We start from the raw sequence: 21,512 nt of genomic DNA on the forward strand, positions 1-21,512 counted from the left end.
TCTGACACTTCTGGTGGGCACATTTATTTGTAAACATGTTTACATTGCACTTTCTTACATCAGCTGACAGACAGTGAGCTTTCAGTGAGCCCCTTGGACAGACTTGAAGATATTAGATTTCAAAGCTTCCACGGTTTCAAGTGCATTCTAGTTTTTGGCTTGTTTTCTCTTTATTGTTGTATCATGTTTTAGTTGCATTGTTTATCTGTGGTGTGACCTCTCTTCTCTCCCAGGTACGATGTATGTTGAACATTTGGGGTGTGATGCTCTTTATTCGATTGTCATGGATTGTGGGTCAGGCTGGAATAGGTGAGTGAAGCTTTATACTACTTGGTCTTTGTGTTAAAATAGCTGTGTGCCTTTCTACAATTGCTGACTGAACTATGGTGCTCTTTAGGTAGATTGCTGTCTTAATTGACTTCTATAATTTTGATTTTCTCAAAACTGAGATGAAAATTAGGTAATTTATGGCCTGTGCCTTAGTTACTTATCTATTTCTGTAAAAAAATATATCATGACCAAGGCAGCTAATAAAAGAAAGCATTTAATTGAGGGCTCGCTTTATAGTATCAGAAGGTGAGCCTTTATGGTGGGCTTTATGATCTACTGGTGGGGATACATGGCCGCAGGCATGACCCTGGAGCAGTAGCCGAGCTTACATGATTCTCATGCAGAATGCAGAGAGGGTGAGAAAGCCTGCTGTAGGCTTTTAAGACCTCAAAGCCCACCCCCAGTGACACACTTCCTCCAACAGTCTTCCCGCATGGTCCACCAACTAGAAAGCAAACATTCAGATATGCGAGCCTATGGGGGCTTTTCTCATCCAAAACACCAGTCCATGTTATTTCAGTGTTTAGCCCAGCCAGTTCTCGGAAATGACAAGCCTAAGAGGATAAGGTTCTTAGTTGTTTTTGCTTTTTCTCCTTTAAAGGTCTCTCCGTTCTTGTAATAGCAATGGCCACTGTTGTGACAACCATCACAGGATTGTCTACTTCAGCAATAGCTACCAATGGATTCGTGAGAGGAGGTGAGACTATCTGGCACAGGCCCTACCTGAAAGACGTGTTCATGCCTTTTAAGTTACTGCATCTTCCTTAGTGCCCAGAACCTTGTCCTGTTCTGTAAATCCCATCTGTGTTCTCGAGAGCTTGTGCTTGGCAGACTTTGCTGGGGTCCTGAGGATTCTGCCCTTGAATAATACTGCTTCTCAGTCCCATCACTCAGACCTGCATTCTTGCATTGCACAGACCAGCCTCTTCCTGTCTTCAGCTGAGTCCAGACTACAAAAGTAGCTGACATCCACAGGCACCCTTTAAAGATGACCACTGTAAATTCTAGCACTTGGCCATTCTGTGAGGCAGATGAAATGTGTTGTACTTATACTTCAGCCAGTCAGGAAATTGTTGAGCCCCTTTTGGCACATGCTGGATTTGCACAGGGTCAAGCAGGGTTCAGTATTGTAAGGACGTACAGTCATGTAGCAATAGTAGCCACTGTTGAGACATAAAGGCTGGGAGTGGTACCGTGGTTTTGACATACGTGGTCTTAATCCATCATTGCTACTTACTTTCATTATTTATATGACTAATGAGACCAGAAAGGAAACAGTCACATTCCTATCCTAGCAGAATTTAATCTGGAAGAAGATTGTGCTGCTTGGTCTCAAATGTCTAAAAGAAAAAAAAATTTTTTTTCTGAAATAATTGGAAGCCTCTTCATTTGGGTATCAGCAAAGCCAAAACACAGAAATTGAGGAAAAGTAAACATTTGGCTACGTGTGACAAAGTACTGCATTAGTAAAGTCAGTTTGGTCTTTAACTCCATTGTTTAGCTGTGGATTACTAGTGTTACCAGGCGAAGAGTGCCAGAGTTCTTTTCTATGATAGGGAAGTTCCTTCTCAGGGTAGCTGTCAGGTCAACGCAAGCTTTGTGTAAGTTACGGAAGGCAGGTCTCACGTTCTGCTTTATTAAGGCAGTTTTCCCTGCAATGCTTCCTGCAAACACAGCATCTCAGGAACCAGGCTTCTGGTGCATTTCTTTCTGAAAATACATTCACCTAACTTGGTGAATCTGTCTTGTGAACTCCTTGGTACAATTAAAAGAGTTATTGGCATTAAAACCCTAACTTGTTTTCAATCTTTTTCTTAGGAGGAGCATACTATTTAATCTCTAGAAGTCTAGGGCCAGAATTTGGCGGTGCGATTGGCTTGATCTTCGCTTTTGCCAATGCAGTGGCAGTTGCTATGTATGTTGTTGGATTCGCAGAGACTGTAGTGGAGCTGCTTAAGGTAATCTGGCCATTTGCCAAATCCTCACTGGGATGGTACACACATGCACACACCTAAGCCTGTATGTGAGCTTTAAAACATGCTGTCTAGGGCTGGGGATTTAGCTCAGTGGTAGAGCGCTTGCCTAGCAAGCGCAAGGCCCTGGGTTCGGTCCCCAGCTCCGAAAAAAAGAAAAAAGAAAAAGAAAAAGAAAAGAAAAAAAAAAAACATGCTGTCTACATTGTTACCTCTTAAAAGTAATTTTGCTTATGGAGTAGGAACTGTGGGGTTTTGACAATAGCATGAGGATTTATTCTTTATCCCTATCCCTCTTGTAGGGATCATTAAAGCATGAGTTCATTAATTATACCAAACATAGAATGCATTTGTGGTAATGCCACTTCCTAAAACCTAACAGAATCAGTCAGACTATAATTTTTTTGGTTAGTAATTCCTTTTCTGATTAATTGGTTTCATATTAGATATACCAGTAATAGTAATTTATTAAGACATTAGATATCTAAGATATTAGTTGAATGAAACTAGTAGTAATTAGTATTCTTTTCTTTTTTTTCTCTTGTTTTTGAGAGAGGATCTTGCAATGGGGCTGGCTAGGAACTTGTGGTATAAACCAGGCTAGCCCTGCCTCTCACTTCTAAGTCCTGGGAATGCAAGCATCATCACCTACCTCTGTCCATGGCTTTAATAAGCACTGCTGTGGTGTCTGTATGTAAGGAGCTGTGCATTGTGTCTCTCCTCTGTAGGAACATTCCATACTTATGATAGATGAAATCAATGACATCCGAATTATTGGAGCCATTACAGTGGTGGTTCTTCTGGGCATCTCAGTGGCCGGAATGGAGTGGGAAGCAAAGGTGAGCTGAGACAGAGATAGATCTGTCATCATTTAGTCCACACAGCAGTGTTCTAGGAAACTCAGACTGATGTGTTCAGACTCTAGTGGAAACGTGGCCATTTTTATAGAAGTTTACGATATGTAAGAGTTGGCATTTACAATGATAGATTTGAGGATGACACATTTAAAGCTCAGACAGAGGCTGCTTTCCTCTTTGTACTCTTGGTTTTGAGTGCTTGAGAGCCCACGGCCCCTTGTGTGCTAGGTGTGATGTCTACCATCGAGTGTATCCCAGTCTTTCATTTATTTATAACTGTAAGAATTGAATTTATTGAAAAAGGTTATAATTTCATCCCTCTTGGGCCATAATTAATGTGTAAGAAAGAAGTTCCTTCTGGACTAGCAAGACATATCAGCGGATAAAGTGCTTGCTATAGAGGGAAACCCTGTGGTCTGAGCTCTAGCTGACTTCCTAGATTGTCCTCTGAGCTCCACACATGCTATGGCACGTGGTTCCCTTTCCGTAATAATCATATTTTTAAGTGCTGTTTAAAAATGTTATTTGCACAGATGACAGTATTTACCCAGACTTTGAGAAGCCAAAGTTGTTGATGATAAGTTTCAGGCTGTCTCCTCTCTGGTGCCTTTACCTGAGGTCCTCATTGACATTACTTTCTCCTTTTCCTTCTTTCTTAGAACAGTTGCAGACAGATACAGCATTATGTTTGAACCTGATACAAATCTTGTGTTGGCAACAAACATAGTCTTTACCATCCCACGATGATAGTCAGGGCAGGGAGGTGGGAAGAGTTGTATAGAATGGGAAGCCTGTGGCTTAGGTGTCTTTGCCTGTCTTTAGGCCTTGTTTTAGAAATGGGTGACATTATTCTATCTGTAATTGAATGTTCTCAGTTTTCCCTGAGGCAGGGTCTCACTAATAATTCAGAGCTGGGACTAGTCACAGACTCATGACCCTTCTGTCTGCATATTATCTGACAAGGGGAAGCTTCAGGCTCACGACACTGCATCTAGCTTTAATACAGTTCTTTAGGAGCTGTTATTCATGTAACAGCATTTATTGAGTACCTACTGAATACTTTGCATTCTTTAAGACATTTGGCAGAAAGACAAAATAAGACAAATTATCTGTGTAATGGAAGTGAGGACAAGAGACAAGGTTGTGATTTTCAGTGTGTAAAACCACAGGCTCAGATCGTCCTTCTGGTGATTCTTCTTCTGGCCATCGCTGACTTCGTCATAGGAACATTTATCTCACTGGACAGCAAGAAGCCCAAGGGTTTCTTTGGCTATAAATGTAAGTAAAAAGATTGAATACTTTCTTCAGTGCAAATTACAGCATTCTGCTGATAACTAAATTTAGTACATTTTAGGTAATTTATCCTGTAATTATGTTTGGTCTGCTGATTCACACTAATTAATGACTCAGGTTTTGCCCTCTTTATATAGTCTGTACAATTAGAGTAAAATCACTTTCATTTTTATCTTTTGTGTTTGAATATTAACAGCAGCAGGTGGTAGAGAGTAGAGAAGCCAGTTTTACTGAGGAGAAGGTGCCAGCATGTCTCCCATGTGTCCAGTTTGTGTTTCTTGTAATGGGACTATGAAACATGTATCTTTAGGTGATCTTATTGTTGCATACATGCTAGGGTTTACTTACTCTAAAATGTCGGTGATGCTGTCAGACTGGATAAAGTTACAGAACCTGTTACTTATCTGTCATTAACCAGAATTTTACTTGGCATGTGACTTTTTAAACATAAGAGTTTAAAAGTGCTCTGGATTGTAAAAGCAGACAGGAGTTGTAAAAATCATGACTTTTAGTCTCTAAATTCGTCACCTCCTATCTACTAAGGAAAATGGCAGTTTAGGAAATGTACCTTTGGTCAGATGCATGGATGATGCACAAGTGTTTCTCAGTCTTCATGGGCCTCCAGGGTCAGTTGCATTGAGTTGGTTGCCTTTTTCACAACAAAGCCAAAGCATGACTCACTATGTGATCTTCGGTCTCATTAAACTTGGTCTTCCAAATGATGACAGTTCTTGTTTATCTGTGCGGTCATTTCTCCAGGTGTTTTGTTTATATTAGCTTGTAAGTGATGTGTCCTCAGCACCCAGAATAAGGTCCTGATCTGGTCTCCCCACTGCTATGTTAATTTTTATCCTTTTGTTGATGTGATGACTGAGAGGCTTCCCTTTTGGGAAGTTGCCATTTAATACGTGATACTTTGAGACAGTGCATAGCCTTGTCTCCATCTGACTATAATCAGATAGTGTGATTAGTAATCCTTGAGCGGGCTTCCGTTAAGCCACACTGACATAGAACAGCATAGATGGTTGTCTCCTCCTTTCTGAGTCGCATCCTTCTCCTCTGTGAAAGGCTTTCCTCGGCTGTGAGCCTGCTGCTCTGCTCTCAGCGGTGGTTGCCGAGTCCATCACCTCTCTCACCCTGTCCTAGTTAGGATTACTGCTGCTATGGGCAAGCACCATGACCAGAAAGCAAGCTGGACAGGAAAGGGTTTCTGGCTTAAACTTTTATATGCTGTAAGTGGACAGAACGACATGTGTACTGTAAATAGAGGGAAAGATGGAGATGTCATTTAGTAGTAGGAGGAGTCTGAGACTGAGAAGAGAGGAGAGAAGGATGGTAAGCAGAGATGCGGGCCAGGAGCTCTGCTACAGGCACATCCAGGATGGTCTTCTGGAAACCAGAAAACCATTAGGTGATTAGGCCTTAGGGTTACAGCTGCTGGGATGAAATACCATGACCAAATGTAGCTTGGGGAGGAGAGGCTTTATTTGGCTCCATATTCCTGTTCATCATCCTAGGAGGTCAGAACAAGGCAGGAACCTGGAGGCAGAGCTGATTCAGAGGCCATGGAGGGGTGCTGATTACTGATACAACCCAGGACCACCAGCTTAGTGATGCACTACCCACAATGCACTGGGGCCTCCCCAATGAATCAGCAATTAAGAAACTGTCCTACGGGCTTGCATGCAGCTGGGTCTTGTGGAGGAGGCAGTGTCTTAATTAGGGTTCCCTTCTCTGGCGTGAGCATAGCTTTCGTCAAGGTGACGAGATAACTACCCACCACACTCTTCCTTCCTTTCAGGGCACACTTGCATTTGTCTTGGTCCTGGCCTGCCAACTGTATTTTCTCTCTTGGTGTCTTCATAGTTCAAACTAACTTCAGGAGATTGTTGTATTTTAATTTTTAATTGCTCCTGTAGACTGTTTATTTTAGTTTTTAGCCAAAAATATCTGGTCAGGAAATAGGGAAAGCTATGTTAAAAATAGTTGGGAGTGGCAGTGGGCAGTGGAGAGTGGGGCAGACTGGCTACAGGTATCCCCCGCCTCCTTTCTTGGGAGATGCTTGTGGTTCTGGTTTTGTTTGTTTTGTTTGGTGGAGAGTGGGTTAGTGATCTATACTTGTGATTTCTGTTTGAGTTAGTGTTAACAATTAAGTTTAGAATTTCTTTAAATTACTGGTAAGAGGTAGCCAAAAAGTAGGATATAACAAAGATTAGGTCAGCTTTTGATTTCCTTCACACCAGAAAACAGGAGCACTGATAACTGAATTATCATTAACTAAGGATGAGCAGTTGTGTGGAGACCATATATACGGATTACTCTTAACCTAAATTATTTTGGTCTTATTTGCTGTCTAGTAATTTCCAAAATATTTTATCTTCTGTAGCTGAAATATTTAGTGAGAACTTTGGACCGGATTTTCGAGAAGAAGAGACTTTCTTTTCTGTATTCGCCATCTTTTTTCCTGCTGCAACTGGTATTCTAGCTGGGGCGAACATCTCGGGTGACCTTGCAGTAAGTGTTGTGAAGAACTGTATCATTACTGATGTGAAACAGAATGACATGTGTGCATTTACTTTTAGAGATAGACTAAAAATGTCTTCTTGTCTTTCAGGATCCTCAGTCAGCCATACCCAAAGGAACGCTCTTAGCCATTTTGATTACGACAGTGGTTTACATAGGAATCGCAGTGTCTGTAGGTAAATAGCCTTGGTTTATTTATCTCAGGAATTGACCGAGTTTCTAGCGTAAGTGGTACTACATCATTTTCCACCTTTGCTATTCCAGTAGTGTTGGTGAAAAGTCAGAGAGTTCGTTGCTTTGTTAAATTAGTTATTGTTCTTAATCTTTAATATTAAATACAGTCTTCAAGGATCGGGACCCTGTTCTACATGCATCTATTCATTCTCAAACAAAATTATAAGCTCTGGATTTATTAATTTCATGGTAAGAGGTTTCCATGTATAATTAGTAAGAATAATGTAATTTTACCACATTTAAAAGTTATTTTGTTCAAAAGTAGCAACAGAACTCTATTTTCAAATCTCATAGCTATCTCTTAGTGTAATTTTGAAATTTAACTGAACAAAAGTTAGAAATGCTAACTGATGGGCCAAATTGCCTTTTAAAAATGATTTTGGATATAATATATTCTTAATACATAATTCTGAAGTTTGTTTGGGAAAACAACTATACGTTTAAGCATACTCATTTAACACAATTTATGCTTCCCTAAAACTTGCAAAAGTGCTTATATTATGTAGTTGAGCTAAATTAAATTTGTTTTTAATTTAATTGAGGGAGTAACTGCTTACGTTCCAACCTTTAAAGTAATGAGTTGCCAAGGACACATCTCCGACATGTCTGTCCCTCCTCGGTTGCTGGACCTCATGGTCACTTCATTCCATCTGTGCTACGTAAGCAGTGGCCGCCCCTGGGTGCTCAGGAGGGGCCAGTGACTAGTTCAGAGCAACAGAACCTTCCTTTATCACCCAAAATGTCAGGTGTGGTGTAATGGCACTGTGGGATCCATCCTCTTGCTCAGGACACAGAGGCAGGGCTCTCCCTTCAGTGTGCCTAGCCTAGCATAGACAGTGACTGTCTTCCAAAGAAACAGGCACAGGACATGGAAGCATGACTGCTTGCAAGCTGATTGGAGATACAGGGCTCTTGTCTGTCCTGTATCCTGTAAGGTCTCAAGTGTATGTAGAGGGAAAGGTGCTTTTGCCAACATGGTTGAAAGGTAGAGGGAAACAGAAGCAGCCAAGTGCTCTGTAGTCCATCTAGGGATTGAAATATTTATATAAGGGTTTCCTGCATTTGTGGAAACACACTTTTTTTTTTTTTTAAATAGAAGGCTCAGTTCATTACTTAGATTTTAGTCACCCCAAAACTTGTCTGACTTCATTCAGAGTCAAGCTGTGTGTAAATGCAGTAATGCTGTTATAAGTGTCGCCTATACAGCACTGCAATCTCTTCGGGAGTGGAGGGGTAGTTTTAGGAGGAATGCAGACGTGACTGACTCTCACTGTCACTTGTGCTTTAGGTTCTTGTGTTGTCCGGGATGCCACTGGGAACGTTAATGACACCATTACAACAGAGCTAACTAACTGTACTTCTGCAGCCTGCAAATTAAACTTTGACTTTTCCTACTGTGAAAGCAACACCTGTTCTTATGGGCTAATGAACAACTTTCAGGTGAGCATTGAGCTAATATGATGTAGACATTCTGTATTTATCTAGGGTTTAGACCACCTGAAATCTGGCCATTCAGAATGTCCCTGTCCATTAGGGAAGACGGTTGTTACTTTCTGCCTTCTACTTACTGTAATTTCTGCCCTTACTACTAAACCCTGTCATCATTAACCAGGCAAAAGGGGAAAGTAAACTCTAGTGTACAGTGTGTATACCTGTAGCACATGGGTATCCTATTTTATACTATTTCAGAAGACCATGAAACAAGCATCTTTCATAAAAGTCATTTCGTCTCGTCTGTTTCTGGTTTCTGTCTGCTCTGTTCCATTGAGCTTTGGGTGTATTTGTTCATCGGTGTCAGTCCTGATTCACGTTGTGTGTGTGTGTGTGTGTGTGTGTGTGTGTGTGTGTGTGTGTGTGTATGTGTGAATGTATGTATATATATATAGTAAGTCTTGAAGTCAGATTAACTTCTTCCAAAATAGTTCTAGCAATTTTAGCTTCTTAGTAATTAGTAGTACCTTTATTGTTTATGTATAAATAAACTATTAAGATATACTGATCAATAGAGCTGGGCATGTAGCTTGTTGGGAGGTGCTTGTCTAGCCTTCACAAAGCCCTGGTCTCAGTCCTTAGCACCACACAAACTGGGTGAAATGTCACATGCTTGTAATCCCAGCGTTTGGGAAGTAGAATGGGTCATTGTCATTGTGGTGAAGATCTGGGTGGCACGCAGGCAGGCATGTTGCTAGAGAAGTAGCTGAGAGATTTAATTCCTGATCTTCAGGTAGCAGGCAGAGAGAGACAGACACTGGGCCTAGGGTAGACTTTTGAAACCTAAAAGCCCACCCCAACAACTCATGGCTTCCAACAAGGACACACTTCCTAATCCTTCCAAACATTCTGTAAGTCAAAGCTCCTAACACCTGAGCTCTTACACTTCTGTCTGTCCTGGACTTGGTCCTGTGTTTACGCACGTTTCGGCAGTCAGGCTAGCGTTCCTTACTTCCGTTCAGCGCTTCATTTGGACAGCTGTCTTGCCTGTCATCTTTGCTGCTGTATGTGGTGGACAACAGTGATGGAGCCCCTATTTTCAGTCAGTGTCACTACGTCCTTTCTACTCCTATTCACCATTAAATTTTAGAAGTGCTGAGGGAAAACATAAACTGGAAAGTCAGAAGTCCTACTTGACTTTTCCTACAGTATTTTCTGATACTAAGCATAGGATACTGATGTGTTTGTGCAAAGGACAGTGCTTCTGAGAATTGAGCCTGAAGTTTTCATGTCTAACTCTTGAGTGTGGGAGGAGTGCACATGCATGTGCAGAAATGTTTGGGCACAATGCACAGGGGAAGCAATATACTGCATGTACATGTAACCTTCGTCACTTATCAGGGTGTGACTAATTGTCTTTTGCTTGTAACTTCCTGTATCCCAGGTATTTAGAAGCAGAATAGAATTTGTATCATAATCTTTTTGGCTTGGCATTTTTACCTTTAACTGTTATGTACTTAAAAAACTTCATACCTACATTACTTTTACAGCCCGTACAAATAAACCCTCTTGATGTATGAGTACACTTTCATAAGAGCTTACCTCAGTCTGACTTACTGGCTAGATCTAACCATCAGTGTTCTAGAACCTAGATGAGAGAAATGAGTTACATAATAGAGAGATAGAGTCAGCACATCACAGGATATAGGATAGGAGCTCCAGAGTGTGGCAGGAAAAACAATTAGAAAAATTCAACAGTATGACCATATATTACAAATATTGAAAACCACATTACCCAAATAACAGCAGACATTTTTGAGAGCTGTTTAAAACAAACAAACCTGTCTTGAAATGACCAAGAAAATGGGGTAGTTGGGGTAGTTTGATTGCTGACAACATAGGGATACTGTGAAGAAAAGTTCAGATAACTAAGCTGACTAATGGCTGTAGTTAGACTTTTCAAAAAGTCTTCGCCTCTTAAGAGATACAGACTGATCCTTCATGCATTAAAAAGCCAGGAGTCTTTGGAACGTGGTGTGGGATTGGCCCACGTTGTGTTTGGTTGAGACCTGGTGTTGTGTAGTTGGTAGTTCGTTACCCACAGTTTCCGTCATTTGTGCATTTGAAAATTTATGAGGAAAGGGTTTTTAAGTCAGAGACCTATTTTAATAATTTGTAATTTACTTCTCATTGCTATTACCAGATTCCTATCAGATTATTTCTAGTATTAGTTTTCTTTATTAGAAACCTCAAGTTGTGAGTATTTACTCTGTTCTGTCATTTATTCAAGGTGATGAGCATGGTGTCAGGATTTGCACCCCTGATCTCTGCGGGTATCTTTTCAGCCACACTCTCATCAGCACTGGCATCTCTTGTGAGTGCTCCCAAAATATTTCAGGTAAATATTTTCATATTATTGTTATTGAAGATGTTAAAATAATATTTCAAATTCAGATAAATTACCTTATCAATCTCATGTGTTTGTTTGCATATACATATATCAAGATTGGTGTAAATTTTATTTACATAAATGCTGTGTAGATCCCTAAAAACATTTGTGCATTTTCCTACTGTCAAGGTACAGCCTTGAAATGTCTTTAGGAAGGATGATTGGAGGGTCTGGAGAGATGGCTCAGCAGTACAGGTTCACACAGAGAATCCAGATTCAGTTTCCAGTATGTGCACTGGGTGTACATAATCAGCTGTAACTCCAGACACATAGATAATTGAAAATGATAAAATAAATATTTTAGGGATTAAAAATATTTTAGGGATTAGGTGGGTTTTGTTTTTGGCATACTTAGCATTAAAGTTTAGGATGGTTGTCAAGTTAGGAGTGCAGCGTAAGACTCTAAATCAGAACTGTAAATAGTGGTTTCAGTTAACATGATGCCAACTTGACTATCTTATGTGGCTCATAGTGCAGCGACTGTAGTAGAGGCCGTGATAGCTAGGATGAGTGTTGCTTCCTATGGTGGTCATTAAGCATCTGACAGTGATAAGTGTTGACTTTCTAGCCTTGCTCTTAATACTGTATTTGTAGCAAGAAGTATAGCAGTGTTGTCTAATAGGACTTTTAAGACAATATCTGTTAGGATTGGGAGAAAAGTAGTTCAACTTTATACTTCGGGTTTTTAATCATTTTCATTTCAGATTTGGAGTTGGTTTTCTTAAAGCCTTAGGTACACTGTATCATAATGCCAACTTTTAGGGTTTTTCATTGTACTTTGTTTGAATGACTGCTTCTCCGATTCTTCATAAATAGAGTTTTAACATGGGATGGAGCAAGACAAACAAAATCTTTAGCAGTGTTAGGAACCATCTAGCCTTCAGCTGTCTGAACTGTTCACTTGTCCTTTATAGTCTGTCGGTGCAGCACCGAGAGACAGGAAACATAGTATCGGAAAGGAGAGACTTGGACTTCATTCTTGGTTAACATACTTTAACTGTTTGCAGATTTGCACATCGTAAGTTTTATGTGTTTTGTTTTAATGTTTGTATTTTTTTTCCCTTGGGTTAGGCTCTATGTAAGGACAATATCTACCCAGCTTTCCAGATGTTTGCGAAAGGTTATGGAAAAAATAATGAACCTCTTCGTGGTTACATCTTAACATTCTTAATTGCACTTGGATTCATCTTAATTGGTTAGTTCTATGAATGGTATATTATGTAGGTTTTGGTATGTTTTGATATAGTGTTATCTGTAATCATGAATATTAAGTTATTAATGTATATTAATTAGTTTCTAATCAAAGTAAAATATTGCAAATAGTAGTACCTGATATTACTTATTAAACTTAATTCCATTGTGCAAAATTAGGGTAAAAGGAATATTATATTCTTTCTTTTTTTGTCCCTATTCTTTCTTTCCTGCCTCCCCCCCACCCCTTTTTTTTAAGATTCACGTAGCCCAGCCTGGCTATTGCAGCCATAGATAATCTTGAATTCCTGATGGTCCTGCCTCTATTTTGTAAGGACTAGGGTTATGGGCATGCACCTTTTCCTGAAATCCATGCAATGACAGTGTAAAGGAGAGGTTGCTGGTGTCCCCAAGAACGATAATGCCTCTGACATACGTACAGCTATGGACCCCTCACTGCTAACACAGCATGGACTCTAAAGAGTTTTGTGTAGCCAGGCAGATTAGTTGACTGAAAGTCCAATTATGCCATCAGTTGTGATACAAGATCTAAGTTTCAATTTGTGGTAGATTTAAGGGTGCTTATGATGCTGTTTAAAAACTAGAAATATTTCAAAATTTGAAGTCTTCAATACCATTAAATTTCTTCTTTTTCTTTTTTTGCAGCTGAATTGAATGTCATTGCTCCAATTATCTCTAATTTCTTTCTCGCATCATACGCCTTAATCAACTTTTCTGTATTCCATGCGTCACTTGCAAAGTCTCCAGGTGATTTTACATTTTAAGAATTTGAATGTATTAGTAGCTTTTATTTCAGAGGAAACAATTTTCACAATTCTAAAACTTGGTTTGTGTGAGTTTAGTTCATTAAAGTGTTTTCTTTTTGTCACATCAAATTCAAGGTCTCTACCCTGAAGTGCACTGATGACAAGCTCCTCCTTCCTTCACTGTTACTTCCTTCAGAACATTGACAACGGCATTTGTCATACTAAATAATTATTCCCTATTTTTAAAATGTCTTTACTATTTGTGTACCTGATTCAGTTCTTAGAGCATTGTCCTTATTTAATAACCCTCTAAAATTTTTTCCGCCTGGTGCTTCATGCCTGATAAGCACATAGTTTACCACTGAACCCTAAGTGCCAGCCTCCAATGTATTTTTAACAATGAGTTCTGTGGAATTCTCACATAAGGGTCTTTATTAACTTAAAAAGGACCATGCGGGGGCCTTTGTTACGAACAGACAAGGGTTGAAAATCAGTGAATGTGTGGAAAGTACCGAAGCACTTAAGTTTATCAGAACAGGCTAAATCACGTGGGGTTCTTAGAAGAAGGAAGTGTGAACATACATGCTTGAGCCTCAGCTTTACTTTCAAAATAAAAATTTATTGATGTAATTAAAAATATTTTTAGCTGTTAGTGACAAGTTAGAACATCATCTTTTAACATCTTACGAGTAGTTTAAGTTCATTAACACCAATGGACAGGTATGAGTGAGCTCACATCTAGAGTTGGTTCGATGGGTAGGTTTCTTGAAATGTTTCATCGAGCTATTAGAGCGCGAGTGTGTCATGCTGAGGGTCAGAGAGGGTCAGGGTGAGGCCTTTCCTGTGTACACCATTTCTCTAGTTTTCACTGTGGTAGGTTGATTTACATTTTAAAAGATTGTTTTGACTAAAGGACTGAGAAGATGTAGTAATAGGAAAATATTGCCTTGTCGTTAAAAATTATCAAAACCAATTGTGATCGATAACAGTCGTTGACTTTACTGTTTAGGGATTATGCTTGCATTTAATACTTGAGGTCATCTGAGTGTGGCAGCCATAAAGAAAGCTATTTTTTTTTTTTTTTTGTGGTTCTTTTTTTCGGAGCTGGGGACCGAACCCAGGGCCTTGTGCTTCCTAGGCAAGCGCTCTACCACTGAGCTAAATCCCCAGCCCCAAAGAAAGCTATTTTATACACAATTACGCACCACTGTATAAAGCAGAGAGAGATCTGAGCGATGTCTTCTTCCTGTCCTCGTTAGGGTGGCGTCCTGCGTTCAAGTACTACAACATGTGGATCTCCCTTACTGGAGCGATTCTCTGCTGCATAGTGATGTTCGTCATTAACTGGTGGGCTGCACTGCTCACGTATGTGATAGTTCTTGGACTGTACATTTATGTCACTTACAAAAAGCCAGGTCAGTAGACTTTGGTTTTAGTATTTTAAACTAGAAAATGTTGACAAGTTTTTATGTAACTTTTCTTATTCAAGCATCTTTCGTATATTTGAAAAAGTGTCACATGTAAAATTTAAAATACCCCCTTTCTAAGTAAGGATTTTTTTTTTCTTTTTGAACTACATTTAGTGTCAACAAACTATTTTAAGATGTTTTATTCCTATAGAATTTCATTCTCACCCATTAATTATGACTAACCTTATTTTAAGAAAAAATACACTAACATTCTGTTGCACTTAGCATGTTCTAAAATTGTTCTTTGAAAGTTCCAGATTCGCAGCACTGTTGTGGCTACTAGCTGTGTGTGTGTGTGTGTGTGTGTGTGTGTGTGTATGTTGCCTCTTTTTGTTTTAGAACTGCTATGTAGCATGGAATTCAAATGTTGGAAAGATATACAGATAGATATTTTCCAAAATATGTAAATATAATTGTTCTTAAACTGAGAGTCAGCGATTACCATTTTCTACATTTATGAGGGTTGAGTGCTATTAGGATTGGTTCAGAACACCAAAAAAAGATCTGTCAGAAAAAGTTAGGGAAGTTTGGTCCACCGGTTAAAGCGGAAGATGAACAGTTAAAGCACGGTCGTTTTAAACAGTGGTGAAGCTATTTAACCTGCATGTGAAATGAGGAGCTTCTGGGTTCAAATGGAGGCTCCAGAAATGGATGGGCAAAGGCGCTGTTTCTAACTCTTAGAGTCAGACATTTCCTCTGAAATGTCCCAGGAGCACACTTCCAGTGTTTAAAGTCATTTAAGGCCCAAGCCTTTTATTCAACGGGAAAGGACATCGTCATGTTCAAGTAGCTTGACCATGTTTACTGTACTTAAAGCCGCCCTCCCTTCAGGCTGCAGTTGTTAAGGGATTGTTTGGAGTTGTGCTCCTTTGCAGTGCTGTCCTCAAGCCTTTCGTACGTTAAGCCTTTCCTCAAGTGTAACAGCAGGCATGACGATAGCCTTACTGTGCTGTGTCCCGGAACTGTGTGAGGTTCTAGAGGAGTAGTTCATTTTACATTTTTAACATGAAAATTTGCTGTCAGTCTCCTGGGTTTGAATCCTTTGCCTTTGGTGTTACTCTATATGATGCTGTTTCCCCACAGATGTGAACTGGGGATCCTCCACACAAGCGCTGACTTACCTCAGCGCACTGCAGCATTCAATCCGTCTTTCCGGGGTGGAGGACCATGTGAAAAACTTCAGGTAGGTGCTGGGTACCATTCTCTGCCCGCTAAGTCAGCCATCCTTACACCCTTCATTCTTCAGTAATGTTCTGTGTGGAGGAGTACACAATACTCTGGGTGGTCTTGAGCAGTTAATTACTCAAAACCAAATTACATAAAGGTTACCTTCTTTTGAAAAAGATTTTGTAAGTTTTGGAACTGTCATTTGAAGACAGTTTTTTCTCTTTGTGACCGTTCATATTGTATATCTATTTATAAGTTTCTGTAAGAGTGTTTATGTGTAGATGTTGGCCTGCATGTGTGTCTGTGCAGCATGTGCGTGCCTGGTGCCTGCAGGGGCCAGAGGAAGAGGTTTGTTTGTTTGTGACAGGGTTTCGCTGTATAACTCTGACTGACTGGGAACTCCCTTTGCGTAGACCAGGCTAACTCAGATCTGTCTGCCTCTGTTACCTGAGTGCTGGGATGCCTAGGATAGGACTGTTTTGGTGTGTCTGTTCTTGTAGTTTTATTAAGACTAAAGATCGGTTGCTCCCGGTGCTGCTGTGTGGGCGCCTGCTCACCTATGGTGCCTTTGTCTAGAGTGAAGAGTCCCTAGACTTCACAGCTTTGCCTGTGACGGGCTGGGGAGGAAGAAGTGCAAACCCTGTCAGCAGTCTTTAATGTTAGCATATTCTGGGCAGTTGATGTCAAGTATGACAAAAAATAGAAATTACTCTCTTGTAAGTTGTGTAACATAAATGAAGATATGAACGAAAGTCACAATTAATTTTAAACCAGCAAAAACTCATGTGTACTTATAAATGGATTTTTTGAAGTTCTTTTTTTATTCCCAGTTTGCTTTTTGCAGTTTACTTATTTGTCTATGCAGCCCAACTGTCCCATAACTCAAGGACTCTGGCTATACCCACCCCCAAGTCCTGAGGTTATAGGCGTGTGAACTTTAGTTCTTATTGAAGTTTTAATAACATAGCACAGAGAGGAGATCTGGGAGACTTCATAGAGCTGTGTTTTTTGCCGTGTGTTCCCATGCTTGTTTAGCTGTCATTGTCCCTCTCTCTGGTCATAGCACATGGGTATGCTCTTTTTATACTTCCAATATATTTTATGGTGTTACTGTGATATAATTCATATGTAACATTTATGTTTTTATGACTTTAAACAAGGTGGACACAGTGTAAATTTCTTGCTTTTTTTTTGGCTTTTTTGTTTTATTAGAACTAATCACCCTCTGCCTTTTTGTTTTGTTTTGGTTTTTGGTTTTTGGTTTTGGCTTTTGAATCTACCTCTGCCCTCATCAGTATTCCCAAACATAGGTTACTTGAAGTTTCTTTCTCACTGTCCCTTTTTCTCTAGCTTGGTTCTTGGATTCATCTGAAGTGCAGCTCTTCGCTTCCTCGTCTGGGCATTGGTGCTGAGGTCTGCCAGTCAGGTCCTTAACACAGATTAATGTGGCTTTGCTCATTCCTTGGGGAATTTAAGATATCTTAAAGGCTTTCTTTTTGATCTGATTAGATTTCTCAGAAATGAATATTTTAAGCTGTTTGTGTGTCCTTGTTACCAGAATTCTGAGAGCCAGGTAGGGGAAGGAGGTGCAGGTCTCAGAGTTTTTGCCCATGAACAACTTTCTGAGTCCTCTCCTTTTAGACCGCCGAGCCTGCCCTTCTACCTCAGGGTCTGGCCCACAGAGGCCTCTTTAGCTGAGGAGACGCAGGCAGCTGTCACAGAGTGATGGAGGGGCCTGGGCACTGCCCGCTTGCTTCTTCTGTGCACACGAGACCAGGGCTCTTGGTTTCGGTGTCTCTGATTCAGCTTCAATACAGTTGGCAGAGATATTTGGAGACGCCCGGCTGCTGGCAATTCATGCTGCCGCCTTTGAGGGTTAGAATCAGTAGCTTCACAGTGTTAGGTTTTCATTTAGTGTCTCAGTTTGTTCCTTCACCATTCTGCTTCTTTATTATAGCTTTCAGTGTTTTGGTGCTGTATTCTCTGGTGTTTATTTCATGAGTTTTGTGATTTTATAACTTTAACAGAATCGTTAAGAGGAGACTCTAAATCACCCCACTAGGAAGCTTTTTAAAACGCAACAGTTGAGTAAGAAAGGCACTGGTAGATGTCCAGGCATGGATGGTTCATGGCAGGCAGGCAGGCAGATTGACTACATCCGTGATCTAGCTTATGAGGAAGAATACAGGAAGAACTACTTTTAAGTAGTGAGGCCTGGAAAAGGAGCACCTTTCAGGTTGTAAGTTACTCACAGTTATTTTATTCTAGGAAGGTGTGTGTGTGTGTGTGTATGTGTGTGTGTGGGTGTGGGTGTGCGCGCGCGTGTGTTGGGGGGGTGTTACCCTCTAGAAAATCACGCCACCCGCAGAAGCTGCAAAGCTAAACAGATAGAAGAGGGCACTGAGCAGTCTGGGCCATGATGTTACATTTGATTACTCCAAAACAACCTTCTCAGACAGACTTGATATGTAACCTACTTTACTAAAATGCCAAATAAGTCAGTATTTTTTTTTTTTTTTCGTAGCTGGGGACCGAACCCAGGGCCTTGTGCTTGCTAGGCAAGCACTCTACCACTGAGCTAAATCCCCAACCCTATAAGTCAGTATTTTTAAAAGTCTTCGTTAATGTTTTTATTATTAGGGACTACTATAAAAGTTAGTATCTAAGTTAGAATTAATTTTAAAAAGACTTATTTAGTTTTATTTTATGTATATGTATATTTTTTTACGTATATGTCTATCTGTGAATCAGAAGAGGGCATCAAATCCTCTAAAATGATGAACTGTGTTTAATCACCTATTTTATTTTATTTTATTTTATTTTTATTTTTTTTTTCGGAGCTGGGGACCGAACCCAGGGCCTTGCGCTTCCTAGGCAAGAGCTCTACCGCTGAGCTAAATCCCCAACCTTACCAATTTTAAATTTACAGTCTGAAAGGTTTTTCCTTTTCCAAGCCTTGGTGCTGGAAACCCTGCATGGTTCTCTGTAAGAAAAGGAAGTGCTCCTACCTGCTGAGCTTTTCTCCAAGCTCTTACCATCGGAGCTCTAGTCGTTCTTTGCTTTTGTCTGATTATAGAGGTGGCAAATTTAAGGAACTTCACTAGTCATATTTGGTGGATAAAGTGGATACTGACTATTATATAAACAAGATTGATTTCCTCTAGTTAGTAAAATCTATTTTTTTTCAAGTCAGGGTTTCCTTCTCTAGTCCTGACTGTCTTGGAATTTGGTATCTAGACAAGGTTGGCCTCAAAGTCAGAGATCTGCCTGCCTGTGCCTCCTGTGTGCTGAGATGAAAGGCGTGCACCACCACGCCCAACCAAAAAGACAATGGTTTAAGACATAAATATCTTGTCAACTTTCATGTTTATATAGATAATTGAGTGCAGTTTTGGCATTTGCCATTCATTATTAGCTAGAATTAAAAGATTTTAGCCCAGTAGAACTAACTGAACTAGACAGATCAAACTGCTGTATTTGATTTTACTTGTCCAACACTCTGAAGAGGAAGCTTGACTAGATGGATGGTTGATTTTTAAGTCTATGTCATCATGGAACTTACCTGTTACTATTATGGGTTAGTTGTGCTCAGTAAGTTTTGCAGGATCTATGAAGTGACTGGGACAGTTTGTTATTCCATTTAAACACGGTAATGTCTATAGTATTCCCAGAGACACAGTAGAATTGCTTGTTATTGTAGAGGTATATATCTGGTAACATATTTGTTGTAAGGCTTCTTTGTTGTTGTTTATTTTTATTTTGAGAGACCATCTTAGCAGAACCATTTGGGTGGTTTGCATTTTCTAAACCTTTGCTTATATGTATGTGTATTTGTGCATGTGCCCCTCTGTGGGGCCCTTAATGGCCAGCTGGAGTTATAAGCAGTTGTAGCCCCTGACTTGGCTTCTAAGAACTGAACTTGGGTTCTTTGGAAGGATTAAAGATGAATTTTTAAAGTTCTTGTGTAGCCTTAGATCTTAGAGAAACTACATAAAAATTTCAAACTGTTCTAATTTTTTTTTTTAATTTTAAATTAGGCCACAGTGTCTTGTAATGACAGGTTCTCCAAACTCACGGCCTGCTTTACTGCATCTTGTTCATGACTTCACGAAAAATGTTGGTTTAATGATCTGTGGCCATGTGCATATGGTATGTATCAGTCTTGTTTTTTATAGTGAAACGCCTTTGACTCCTCAATCGGACTGTGATTAATAGACCTTCTAGATTAGAAATCATTAGGAAAATCTGTAGGATTTTTCCTTCTCTTTTTCTTTCTTTCTTTCTTTCTTTCTTTCTTTCTTTCTTTCTTTCTTTCTTTTTTTTGAGATGTTTTCTTCAAAACTCCCTTTTCTTTAAACAGTTACAAAATAACATTTTTAAAAAGACCTGGATATTTTGAACTATAGTTATTTTAACGAGGAGTAAGTAAAATGTCTAAAATAATATGTTTTCACCCCAAAGGGGTAGTGCATTTTTTCTCTTAAATCATTCTCAATATTGAAAATAATTGTGAATCTATGACACACCTGTTCTGCATAAGAAACTAAGGTGACTCTTTTGCGGCACCTCCTGATCAGTTGTGTTCAGTTGAAGCTGACCATCTCCTTCCTGATTGGCTGTTGGGGATTCGCTGATGCGAGCTACAGACTTGGTGCTCTGTGTGAGGAGCACATGGTTATGAGGTAGCTGCCAGTGCTGTGGCAGGGTTTTGTGGTGCGGCTCATTGGTGGGAAGCCAGGAGTCTTGATGCACAGCAGGGGGTGCCTGCTGCTGAGTAGGCAGCACTCCTGTGACAGGCCACGGAGAGCTTCGAAGGGCTCACGCCTGTTGGAGAGACTTTGTTGGATGCCAGTCTGAGCGCTCTCAACTTGGTTACAAGATGGAGGCAGGGGGATTCCTAGAGGAGAACTACTCAGAACCGGAAGACATTTGGGTTTCTAAAGATGATGGCATCTGCCAGTGTCTTAGCAGAAACCACCAAACAAAGATGGAGGGAAGCCCAGGCCAGCGCACCCAAGATTCAGCATGTTACTGCTCCCGTCCTGTGACACAAGGGCCCATGTGCTGCTTTGAAGAAACAACACTAAGAAAATGAGGAGGCTGCAGAATTTATTAAATAACCATTTGGCCAAGAGAATGAAGGGAAGCCAAAGAAAAATGTGAGGAACAGATTGCCAGGAAATGTCGACTGTCTTCACTGTTTCTAAATCTGAGCCCAATTAAAAATACACCTTTAAGAGTAACAAATAAATGATAGGCCATGGGCAGGGGATGAGGGGGTGTACAAAAAAGAAAAACTAGAGCGCCATTTTCCTCAGATTCTGCCCACTCATTTAGGTGCCAGGAATGTGTTGTGCACTGTTTTGCACCACCTGCGACAGTTGCTCTTATTGCATAGCCCAGGCCACAAGCATCGGTGCGCACACGGGCTTGTGTAGAGAGCCCTTGGTTAGATGTATGGTTAGGGTGTGTAGAGTTTTCCAGTCTGTCTCTAGCTCATTCCTTGAAGCTAGTGCTTGAGCCCAAGATGTTATAAAAAAGGCAACATACTTAGGAAAGATTGTATTTTTCTCTACGTAGTTATTTTGAAGATAAATACTTTTAAGTACTTTGAAAAATTTGTATTAATATTTGTGCCTAACAAGTTTTATATGTTGCATAAAAGGATGAAAATGGAATCCTTGGTTAGCAAAGCTCATTTGCTTCAGCTAGAATATGTTTTCCTTCGATTTTCAATGATATTCTCATGTCACTGTGATTTAGTAACCCAGACACTTAGACCAAAGAAGAAGCAAACTAGTAAACTTTCTATAGAGGAATAGAAGGCC

General features: G+C 40.1%; 1 protein-coding gene across 2 annotated transcripts in view; it reads left to right on the plus strand.

Annotated features, from left to right (window-relative positions):
• Slc12a2 (solute carrier family 12 member 2) overlaps positions 1-21,512 on the plus strand; it is a 68,216-nt gene that overhangs the window by 18,524 nt on the left and 28,180 nt on the right. For both annotated transcript variants that reach the window (XM_006254752.5, NM_031798.2), the window contains exons 3-16: positions 234-309; positions 932-1,027; positions 2,149-2,288; positions 3,032-3,142; positions 4,330-4,438; positions 6,840-6,967; positions 7,068-7,152; positions 8,499-8,650; positions 10,932-11,039; positions 12,162-12,285; positions 12,948-13,049; positions 14,308-14,463; positions 15,601-15,700; positions 19,722-19,833. In XM_006254752.5, coding sequence (XP_006254814.1) covers positions 234-309; positions 932-1,027; positions 2,149-2,288; positions 3,032-3,142; positions 4,330-4,438; positions 6,840-6,967; positions 7,068-7,152; positions 8,499-8,650; positions 10,932-11,039; positions 12,162-12,285; positions 12,948-13,049; positions 14,308-14,463; positions 15,601-15,700; positions 19,722-19,833 — 1,599 coding nt within the window. The remainder of the gene's footprint in view (positions 1-233; positions 310-931; positions 1,028-2,148; positions 2,289-3,031; positions 3,143-4,329; positions 4,439-6,839; positions 6,968-7,067; positions 7,153-8,498; positions 8,651-10,931; positions 11,040-12,161; positions 12,286-12,947; positions 13,050-14,307; positions 14,464-15,600; positions 15,701-19,721; positions 19,834-21,512) is intronic.

This window comes from Rattus norvegicus, chromosome 18, assembly GCF_036323735.1.
Source record: "Rattus norvegicus strain BN/NHsdMcwi chromosome 18, GRCr8, whole genome shotgun sequence".
NCBI classification, from domain to species: Eukaryota; Metazoa; Chordata; class Mammalia; order Rodentia; family Muridae; genus Rattus; species Rattus norvegicus.